The sequence below is a fragment of the Macaca fascicularis genome, chromosome 9 (genome assembly GCF_037993035.2).
Source record: "Macaca fascicularis isolate 582-1 chromosome 9, T2T-MFA8v1.1".
Lineage (NCBI taxonomy): Eukaryota > Metazoa > Chordata > Mammalia > Primates > Cercopithecidae > Macaca > Macaca fascicularis.
This window is the reverse complement of record NC_088383.1, coordinates 86004546-86016573: the sequence shown is the minus strand read 5'-3', so window position 1 is coordinate 86016573 and position 12028 is coordinate 86004546. Positions and strand designations below refer to the sequence as shown.

The 12028-nt window shown below is 36.1% G+C and overlaps 1 protein-coding gene across 2 annotated transcripts in view; it reads right to left on the bottom strand.

The window, feature by feature from the left end:
• ANK3 (ankyrin 3) overlaps positions 1 to 12028 on the bottom strand; it is a 701337-nt gene that overhangs the window by 578283 nt on the left and 111026 nt on the right. For both annotated transcript variants that reach the window (XM_074002067.1, XM_005565791.5), the window contains exon 2: positions 9630 to 9668. In XM_074002067.1, the coding sequence (XP_073858168.1) occupies positions 9630 to 9668 (39 nt within the window). The remainder of the gene's footprint in view (positions 1 to 9629; positions 9669 to 12028) is intronic.

The window sequence follows — 12028 nt, the reverse complement described above, 5'->3', positions numbered from 1 at the left end:
AGCTGAGATTCAGTTTGTTTATCTATAAAGTTGTATTAATAAGAGCTTCTCTGCTCATTTCATAAGGATGATTTTTAAAAACCAAATAATTTCAAGTAAAGTGACAGAAAGCACTTACAAACTTCTGAATACTCTTTCTGACTTCATGCAACAGTTCCTGCCTCCTAAAGTCATGTTGTAGGAGTGCCATATTGGCACTGACAATTTCTAGAGCTTCAAATTATTAGTTGAAAGTGGTAAATTTTAATTTGTTTCTGTCTATAAAGAAGTGCTTGAAAAAAAGTAGAAAATGTAGCTTCATTATTAGACTTTAAGCCATCAGAAAATGTAGTATCAGCAGTTGATGAGTAGCAAGATTGACAATTAGAAGAGGAACATAAAAATGGAAGGTAGTCAGTCTCTTAGTTCCCTGTACTTCCTGATTTTTAAAAATGATGCATTTCTTAGTTTTTTGATGCTGAATTAGAAAAATAATAAGCACAATTATAAATTTGGGTTGAGGAACATTTTCTTTTGGAACACAGTACAATACTAAAAATAATTTAAAAGCTTTTTTATTAATCAAATTAATTGGTCTCATGAGATGATTTTTTTAAAGTACACAGGATCCTTTCTAAAACACATGTTTCTGTAGAGAGAAAGTCTTCCCGCATTTGGTGATTAAAATATTATGTTTTCATTTAAAAAGTATGGCTTCTATATAAAAACACTTATATAGCTGTTGAATTAAAAGCAAAAGAACAGTTAACAAGTTTTAGACACTGGTGAGTATGTCTAAGAGCTGATTAAGGTAAAACCTTGCTATGTTTGTACTCATCAACTGTAAGCCTTTGTTTGGCCACATTTGACATCATTGGCAAAAACTCTTGAGTTTACTTTAACAAGGTATCCCGGTAGGAAAGGCCAGTCTTTATCAGGGAGCACGGAATTCACAGAAGAGAGGAGTCTGAGAAGAAACACATTCCCTACCCAGCCGAGAAGTGGTTCCTTCTATGGCTGTGAGCCTTGACTTGCCACATTACTCATTTCAGCTTCCTGTACAATTTCAAAAGCATCCCCTATGTCATGATAAATGTTGTGTTGAAATCATCAATAGCTAAGTCTACTAGCAAAATGTGACTCTCATTGCTCCCCAGATCCGGCAGGAAGAACACTTGCACGTAACAGATGTATGGAACATACCCAACAAGCTGTTGTATGTTGAGTTCAAGTCTTATCTCATGCAGAGGTATCAAGGAAATGAGAGGGCTTAAACCTTCCTTTGAGTTGGAACAGATAAAGGCCTATAAAGAAAAACAGTCTTTATGTGAGAAAAGGCTTAATCAGTCTTCCTGTACATATATATGCACTCATTGAAGACAAGAACTTTGGAAAGCATTATCTTCCAGTCAAGATGAAGAGAACTCATATTTGCTCAGTGATGGCCTGTGCTATGCACCATACTGGGTGTTACAAACCACCCCATAAGGTAGGTATCACATCTATTTTGCAGATGGATAACCAGAGCTCAAAGAGGTAAAGTGTGAAGCCCAGGGACATGCAGACAGTAAGGGGTGGCATTAAAATTTGAGTCTGAATCAGTCTGACTTTCAGGCTCACCTACTTTACCTTATACCACATACTGCCTCCCTTTCTAATATATATATTTAAAAAATTACTAAGGGAGGCTGAATCCAGCCCAGAATACCTTAATCATTGCAAAAGGCTGACTATTGAATCCTGGAAACTTTCTGTTAAAGAGCAACATATTTACATGCCAGAAGGTTTTAGCATATGTTCTATCTATATCATTTCCAAGTACCTATCAGCATAGTGCTCCGGAATCCTGACAAGGCTGACATCTTAATTGCTGACTCTTTTCTCAGAAGGTTATACATGCCTCAAATTATAGCTAGATATTCAAAACACTGGATCAAAGTTGAAATAAATAAGTGAAGCAAATAACTGTCACCAATATGGCTTTGCTGGTTAGAATGCAAATCCAGCAAATAAAAAACTATGGTGGAAAATAGGAAGTAGGGTCGAAGTCAGAGCACGCAGGTAAGTAGCCAAGAGTGAAGCTATACCCCAAAACCAGAGAATGGTCACAGAGAGGAGAAGCTTATGGCTGAGGGAGAAACCTACCTAACGCCATTATCAGCCACAGCAACCTCCAGTTGATTGCCCTGGGAGTGACCAGCCGGGACCAGCACTTCAAATGTCATATCTGGAAATCCTTGACCAATTTTTCTGGTTTCCTTTATCCAGATGTATCAGTAGGCAGCATGGCCCTGGGAAGGGCATGATTTGGAGACTCATTGAAATCTGGGTTCAAACAGAGCTTTGCTATATACCAACTATTTTGAACCTCTGCTCCCCCATCCATAAATTGAAAGTAATCAAGCCAGTTTCACAGAATCAGTGGAGAATCAAATAAATTAACATCATATAGCACATAATGGCCACTCAATAAAGTTAGTTCCTTTACTTTCATTTTTACTGCACCATTTGAAGTAATTAAGTATCAGCAGACTGGCCATAAGCTCAAAATACAAACCACAATCAGCTACATCAGGAAGTCTTTTTCTCCTTTGTGAAACTAAGAAAGAATATATATATATATATATGTCCTACTTTTCTATGGCCTGAGAAAGAAGCACTTTTTATTGCAATGACCTCTTGAGTTGGCAGCTACAGACTAAGTAGCAGGTGATATGCATTATACTTTATTGTGAAGAGAGAAGCATATCATTGTAGCTTAGAGACTATAGTATTTATCACATTGAAGCTCCTCCCCCTGGGATGAATTAGCAGAGTAACTCCCACCAGAGGCTCAGCAGGGATCTGAGACTTTCTAGATCTCTAACTTATATCATTATATATTTTAAACAAATACACATGCACAATATGAGTTTGCGTATACAAATATATATATATATTTTGTGTATATATATACACAAAAATTTGTGTATACAAATATATATATATTTTGTGTATATATATATTTGTATACACAAATGTATACACAAATTTATATATAATGTGTATATAAATATATATACACAAATATATATAAATTTATATACACATTATGTCTAGCAATATCCAGATTATATATATTTAGTGATAGTACACACACTAGATAGACAGATAAAGATGTATTACTGAAGACCAAAGTAAGATTAATATCCTCAAATCCTGTTCCTCTATTTTGGATCCCACGGTTAGAATATCTTAAATGTGGAGTATGTGACATGTGAGTCAGGGAGATGGGCATAGGAAGAAACCTTGACCATTTTGAAACTGAACTGTAAAGCATCTTTTCCTGGCTCCATCACCAAGTTCTTGTCTACTGCTTTACTACTAGACTTTAAAATTTTTTAAAGCCCTCATGATTTTCTATGTTTTAGCACCATCTTCTTAAAACCTGCTACCTGGAAATGGGGTTAGAATGCCATCAATTGAAGGAACGGAAAGAGGAAGGAATGACAGTATGGTAGTGGTGATGATAATTGAAATTTATCAAACATACGCGCCAAGAGCTTTTTGAGAACAGTACATTCTCAATTAATTATCCTAACAACCCAATGAGATAGATACCTGTTATTAATTCCCTTTAGAAATGAGAAAATTGAGGAATAAGGTGGTCTAGTAACTTGTTCATGATTCCTAATGAGTAACTAGTCAGCCAGACTCCAACCAAGGCATTGTCACTGCAGAGCTCTCACTCTGAATTACTAGGCTACACTGCCCTCCAGATGGAGGGAGCTTGTGATCGAGAGCTCTTGCACCACCCAAGTTAGGACCACAACTTCCATCACAGAGATCAAGATTGTAGAGCAAGAATTTACCTTAGAATTCCAGGGTGTGTTTAGATGTGATAATAGATTTATATGTGACATGAATAAATCCATAAAAGGGTCTACCAGAAAGGAGACTTCTTTTTTTCTTTTTTTTCTTTTTTTCCTTTCCAACTATGGTAGATTCAAAAGGGGACTTCTATGAGAGTTACAAAACAGTGAGATCATATGACAGAATATGAGATAATATGACAGTGAGATATTACAGAATGCAGGTTGCTTGAAAACCACTGCACTGCATCAAAGAAATTAGCATTCATGGATACCTTACCATATCATAACCCATAATTGCATCCAACAACATCTATACTTGACTGAAACACATTTATACTAGATGATCTCTTGCCTTAGAATTTAAAGCCTAACTTTAGCTTATCTTTCAGCCACATTTACCACCCTAACAAAAATATGATCCTTAATTGTGCCCAAATATATTTTCTAAAGATTTACATATTTGAAAACAATTATACAGTTAACCGTTCCAGCACAGTTGGAAAACAATTGTTTACTAGATTTTTAAATTAAACTTTAAGGGTTAATCAGAATATAAAGAGAATTAGAAGGCAAAGGAAATCTAGAAAAATATTTGCCACCAAAATGATAAAGGAATAATAGTATTAATATATAAAAAGCTCATATAAGTTAACAAGAAAAATACTAATACTCTAATAAAATAATACCCAAAGACATGTACAGACAATTTACAGGAGTTGTCAAATATTTACTAAGCATGAAAAAATATTCTATCCATTAGTAATCAAAGAAAGGCAAGGAAGGCCCCTTTTGTAGAAAGATTCCTTCCTGCCTGTAATCCCAGCACTTTGGGAGGCTAAGGTGGGCAGATTACCTGGGGTCAGGAGTTCAAGACCAGCCTGGCCAACATGGTGAAACCCTGTCTCTATTAAAACTACCAAACATTAGCTGGGTGTAGTGGTGAGCACCTGAGTAATCCCAGTTACTCAGGAGGCTAAGACAGGAGGATCGCTTGAACCTGGGAGGCGGAGACTGCAGTGAGCCGAGATCGCGCCATCGCACTCCAGCCTGGGCAACAAGAGCGAAACTCTGTCTCAGAAAAAAAAAAAAAAAAAAAAAAAAAAAAAAAAAATATATATATATATATATATATATATATATATATATATATATCCTTCCTGAGTGTAATCTTCATGGTTGGTCTCTAAATACTGTGTTTTTCTAAAAGAAACTTTACTAACTGCCAAAATCTTGAGTTTAATAATAAACCTAAAATTGTAGAGATCCCTGCCACATTTTTAAGTCATTTTCCAGGGTAAATAATATCCTCACCACAGACTTGAGCAAAGCAAATTAAACCTGTAGGAAAAAAATAAATAAAATGGATTCTTCTTCTACCTTCAGGAACAATCAGATGTCTGCAAGAAAATACTGTGATAACAGATTTCGTTTCTGAAATCTTTAACAACTTAAGAGTGGTTCTAGAAAACAGAGGGGCAATTGAAAAATGAGATTTTCTCAGGGGCTAAAGGATGCTAAACAGTATGATTTGTGTGAGCATGAGATAAACAGTTTGTGGCTATGCATCTTTGGGTCTGCCAAGCCAGAATACGAAGCTAGTGGGCTCAATGCTGGTGTCAGTTACTTGTAATGTGATAGCTAGATGTCAGTTAATTAAAGTGATCATTCATAAGATAATTTCTATATGAGTAAATTATATACTTTTATGACTATTCTAAGTAGTATTAATATTTTATTTTTCCATATGCAAATATTTGCATTCCTAACACATTTGTTAAAGGGCCTACAATAACACTAGTCTCCTTAGAATAGAAATCAATACAAATACACCTTCCTCAAACGTCACAGAAAGGTGTTTAGGGACCGATACTCCAAAATGAAAACAGGAGTCTTTTCCTCCTACAGAGCACACACCTTCAAGAAGGGCCCACTTGAATCAGCAGAGGAAGGACACATCTGGGCCCCCACTGGCTCAGTCGTGAGGATAAATAAATGCCAGAGGATGTAGCCAGAGCGCTCGCACTTCTGAACCTAACAGAAGGCAGTCTCCCCACACAGAGACCTTCAGGGCAGCCTCGCGCTGGAACAGTGGTAGCTCTGATTTCTTCTGAATGTAAAATGAAAACAAACTTTTGCAAGCAACCAAAATCACCCACCCATTTTTAGTCAGCCTCATTGTAACCCATACCCTTACACTGGGCGTGAGTCAATTCTGACGGTTCTTAGAATTGTGTCACTGGGATTCAGACTTTGCCTGACATGCTGCAGCATTGTTCCTGGTGACTCATATTCCACAGTTCAAAGACAAAAGAATTCTACAGATAGGCTCACACTTTCCTTCATCCTTTCTATTAAGTAAATCGAACGCCCTGACAGCACACCTATCTATAGATGTCAAGTCACATTTACAGGCATCTAAATCAAAGGCTTGCCTAGGCAAGTGTTTGGCATACAAGATCTAAAAAGTGACCTCGGTTTCTTAAATGTTGCCACGGGTGTCATATTCTATAGAAACACATTATCAAAGCAGTGGAGGGGTGGGGCGAAGAAATGGGGAAAGAATCAGATACTACACAACATAAATGGTTTTCCTTTTATTTTCATTGACACTCTTATCTCATTCAATTCAGAATTCATCCAAACTACCACTTCAATTTGTACACTATGAAGTGTACACTGTCTCATTCCCTAATCCCAGGAGGATTTTAATATTTTAGCTGTGTGAGGAGATTCAATAACAGAGATTCTGAAAAAGGATTCTGTATTTTCCACAGAGGCCCCAGCCATTTTGCTGGCAAAGAGGGCTGGACCATTAAGTGGCAGGAGCTGTGGGAGCTGAGTGGGTGCCAAGCAGCAAGTTATCTCTGTCGAGTTCAGAGCTCTCACGTCTGAAATGGACATTTGTTGAAACTATGTCAAGGAAGAAAGAAGGCAAACTGAGCAGACAGGACAGTCAGGGTTCCAAAGCACCGAGGCAGATGAGTATATACCAGATGGGTCCCAGGCCAGAAGAAATGCTCCCAAGATACCAAAAACGTAAAGTAGAAGATACTTTTAAGTTGGGGATAAAAGTTATCAACTCTCACCTCTTTTTGCCTCACTCAGTATTTTGCTGTTTTTTTTGTTTTGTTTTGTTTTTTCCTCTCTTTCTTTTGACAGAGTCTTGTTTTGTCGCCCAGGCTGGAGTGCAGTGGCACGATCTTGACTCACTGCAACCTCTGCCTCCCAGGTTCAAGCGATTCTCCTGCCTCAGTCTCCCGAGTAGCTGGGATTACAGGTGCGTGCCACCACGCCTGGCTAATTTGTTGTATTTTTAGTAGAAACAGGGTTTCACCATGTTAGCCAGGATGGTCTCGATCTCCTGACCTCGTGATCTGCCCGCCTCAGCTCACTCAGTTTTAATCACTCTCCTAACTGAATTCCTGGTGGTGTTGGAGCCTCTAAAGAAATCATTTCAGCCTCGTATTCCCAATAGCCTTTGTGTCTTCTGGCATCATGGGCACAGAGTCAGAATTTCAGTAAAGACAGCATTTATATCATATATAAAAATTGCTACAGAAGGCAGCATAACCACACATTCATTTCAGAAGCTGTTTAAATGGCTGAGTGCTATAAATGAGGTTGGACTGTGCACAAATATGTGCGTAAAACAGAACAAGAAAGTCCTAAATCCATATATGAATAGTTGTTTCATTCTCGTAGAAGGTTTAAGATAAACTAAAATATTACAATCTTGAGATATGACAGCCTATATTTCTGTTCTTCATCAGAGTATTGGTGAAATTCATGTTCCATTCATTGTAAAAATTTTATTAATTATTAACTATACTAGATATAAATTTCTAAAACATAGAGAATGCTTTTGAGTAACCACGGAATATAGTAAGAATGAGAGAAATTGGGAGGATTTTATTTATCCAATTATATCAAATGAGTTTGCGATAAGACCTATAAAAGCCTACATTAGCTTTGAAATTATGAAGACCTTTATTTAACTCTCTGAATAGCCACTAACTAGATCTATGCTCCTGATCAAATTAGTTAACATATGACTCCATTTTTAATCTTTAAAGGATTAAGATAGTTTTACTTTTGCTCCTTAAAATTATTGAGAAAGTAAATACAGTAAAAATGGAAAAATACTTTGATAGGAAGAACATATCATATGGCTGAGATAAAATTGTGTGCCTGACCCACATAAATCTGACTTTAGCATATTATTGGTGACACAATTAATATTGACCAGCAACATTACAACATCCTGTTGAGTTGGAACCCACCTAGTATCACGATGAGCCTACTGAACCAATGTCAAAGTCTTACTAGACTACATTATCATTCTTAGGAGTCATTCAGGAAAAAAACAGCATCACTCAGTCCTTTTGCTGAATAAAAACAAAAACAAAAAATCATTTTAGGAAGACAATTCAGACTGGGCACCGTGGCTCACGCCTGTAATCCCAGCACTTTGGGAGGTCGAGGTGGGTGGATCACCTGAGGTCAGGAGTTCAAGACCAGCCTGGCCAACCTGGTGAAACCCCATCTCTATTAAAAATGCAAAAATTAGCCAGGCGTGGTGGTGTGTGCCTATAATTCCAGCTACTTGGGAGACTGAGGCAGGAGAATTGTTTGAACCCAGGAGGCAGAGGTTTCAGTGAGCTGAGATCGTACTACTGCACTCCAGCCTGGGCAACAGAGCAAGACTCTGTCTCAAAAAAAAAAAAAAAAAGAAGATAATTCAAGTGTATCACAGAATTGTGTAGTGAATATGTTACAGAAACAAAATAACCAAAACACCATAGACAGAAAATAGAATTATAAGTTAATTCATAGTTTAATCACATGAAATTATTGGTGTTAGACTATTTTTTACTTACCAAAATGGCAATTTCACATGATTCAACCTAGTAAAGTATATACATATGAATGCAGAAGTCATCTTAGGAAAAAAATAATAATAATGTGAATTATACTGATATTTATTAAGCTCTTATTATGGTACCAAGTTAAATGTTTTGTTTCAATAAATTCTCACTACAAACTTATGGGGCAGATACTATTATTCGTCTATTTCTATATGAAGAAAACAAAGCAAGGAGAACTGACATTCTAATGCAGTCTGTCCTAACCCTTACCTGACCCTGCTGGTTGAAAAGAATAGTGGATGGCATGAGCATATGGAAAGATGAATGGTGACGACTCCAGGAAGATGAGAGGCCAAGAGGGAGAGAGTTGAAGCATTTACACATCACTGTATAGGGGAAAGGTAGCCTGCATAGCCCACTGAGCAGAATATCCTTCAAGGTTAGACAGACATATCAGGTTACCACGGCTAAAGGTCTTTCACTATTAAAATAATTGAAGTGACTCTCCTTGTTCTAATTCCAGATTTAGAAGAAAACACCGGATCATAATTGCACTCCCATGTAGACTTTTCGGTTTAGCTAAATCAAACATTTAATTTTCATGGCATTGTCAGTGGAGAAATGGATGTTGTATCAGTCTCCAGGGGGTCTTGGTTACTCCGTACATGCCATTAAATCAAGCCTCAAACTGCACAGCTGAGAAGCAGATGTGAAACACAACTAATAGCACCAAAGAATTATCCTACCATGAGCACATGTCCAGGTGACCAGGTTACCCCACTAGGCAAGAGTATAAAAGCCTTCAAATTTGACAACAATAAACTGGTTTAAAAGGACTATCTCCTGTAAATAATTCATTAGAGTCTATGTTTATAAGAAAGAAACTTGTCCACACAAAATATTTGTTGAGTTTAGTGGTAATTTTCATTACCTTTCTAGAGCTTCGTGGATAATCGGATCCAAAGTCACCCTAAAAAAGTAAAGAAACAAACATTTAACAAACATGAAAGAATTCCAAATATTTACCATGACAGTGACACATGACACATGCACATTATTAATTGACTTATATACATAGTAAGTGCCTTAAAGGGGGAGAACACAAAGTAAAATAGAGGAAATAAAATGAATCCTACTTAAAAAAAAAGACCTCTGCAGGAAATGCTTAGATAACTACAAAATAAAGAAAAGCAGGGACACCAAATCAATAGCATCAATAGTTTGAAGAGAATTTTAAAAAATGAAATTGTGCCAGATACATTAAAAAAGTATGATCTTGAACTTGAAATGAATATGCCAATGAGATGCAACTGTAACAGTAGTAATAAAGATAATTTAAAAATTTTTCCCTCTGCATGAAAATGCTGGCATCAGAAAACATTTTCCCATATAACTTTCTTGCACAGCGATTATGAGAAATCCATTTTCTCCCAAACTTCATTACTGTAAATATTGTTTACCAAGGGTCAGAATAGCAAGACATGTAAAAGCCAAAAGTCTGATTATGCAAGAGATGATATGGTTCCTATAATATTATTACAACCTCAAAATAGAAAACTAAGGATCTACTCTGACTACAGGAACGCCAAGATGAAGATTAAGTCTAACTTTCTGTTTTTACAAAATGCTAACTTTATTCCATCAGGGAAGAAATGCCTTTATCTCATTTCCTATCAGAATATAGTAATATGTGCAATATGCAAATTATTCCAACTGGTACTGAAGTTTAAATATGTAGAATGTAAAGAAAGGAACATTCTACTTTGTAGTTAACTCTAACTACACTTGTGTACAGTTCATTCGACTCTATCAAAGGCTATTCAAATTGACACCACAAAAATTATTTCATCTTGTCAGCTTTAAAAAACCCACTATCAAGTCATACAGAATTAAATCTGCAATTTCATGTTTCTATTTGAGCTTCCAATAAAGAAAAAAATAGAAGGAAATTAACATTTCTAAAACCTTAACTTTATTCCTGGTATCTCAGCTACATTTTCTTATTTAATCTTCACAACTTCTAAAACAGTAAGTGTAATAGCTTTGTATAATCATAAAAGCAATGCACATTCATTACAGAAAATGTGCCAAGTACAGAAAATGAAAATCAATCATAGTCCCACCATTAGAGGAAAGTTAATATTTTGCGGTGTTCTCTTTCAATACACACAGTTTCACATATACAGTGTTTTAAACAAGATTGGAATTATTCCATATATACAGTATATCTTGCCTTTTCCCCTTAAAATTATATTATTTTTCCATATCATAGTCTCAAAATGTGGTTTTGATAGTTGCACCCTAATCTACCTATTTACATGGCAAAGTTTTTTCAAATACTTCCTAGTATTTGTGATATACATTTCTGTCTAGCACATCTAACATTGTAATAATCTCCTTGCACAAAAATCTTGACTTTGTATCTGCTGCTTTCCTTAAAAGAAATTCACCAAAATGGTATTGTTGAAGAAAAGGAACAAACTTTTTTCATGGCACTTGCCTATCATGTGCCCACCAAAAAGGCAAAATCTCTAGATTGCCCATCAAAAGAACAATTCACAGTGCAGGAAAGTGCCCATTTCTCTAAACATTCACAAATGTATCTTAGTATATTCATAAAATGCTTTTTTATTTCATAGTGAAACGGTATGTACCTTTTATTGGAGTTACTTTTTCTTGCTATTACAATAAAGCAATTTTTACAATCCATTGCAGTTCTTCCCCTTTATGCCTTTGACTGTCTTTACTTAGAAGGTTTGTGGTCTTCTATTGATTTATAAGAGCTCTTTAGACAATAAGGATATTAATCATTTGTGTATGATAATTATATAAATATTTTCATTTGCTTTCCCGGTCCATTATTTGTATTTAGGTTTGGTTTATAATGGTTTTGATGCACATAAGTTTAAATTTTATGTAATGAAACATATCAATCATTTACTTTGGGATGTCTGCTCTGGACTTCTATGCTTAGAAAGTTCTTCCTCCATCCAGTATCAATTAAATAGCTACTTATGTTTTCTTTTGCTTGTTCTCCCAGTCCCTATCACTACCTTTTACCCTTGGCTTTTTTTTTTTAAACCTATGTGGACTTTATCATAGGTATAACGTGAGATGAGTACTTACCACAATTTTTGACCACCACCTCTCACAGACTTTCCCCAGCACCACCGGTGAAATCACTTACTCCTTCCTGGTTCATCAGTGCAAAATTTGCTTTGAGGCACACCTGAGCTCTGATGTCAGTTTGGACACCTGGGCAAGTCTAGCTTGTCAATGTTTATCTTGCAGCCTTGTTGTAAGGATTAAACCAGATAATGTACAGAAATC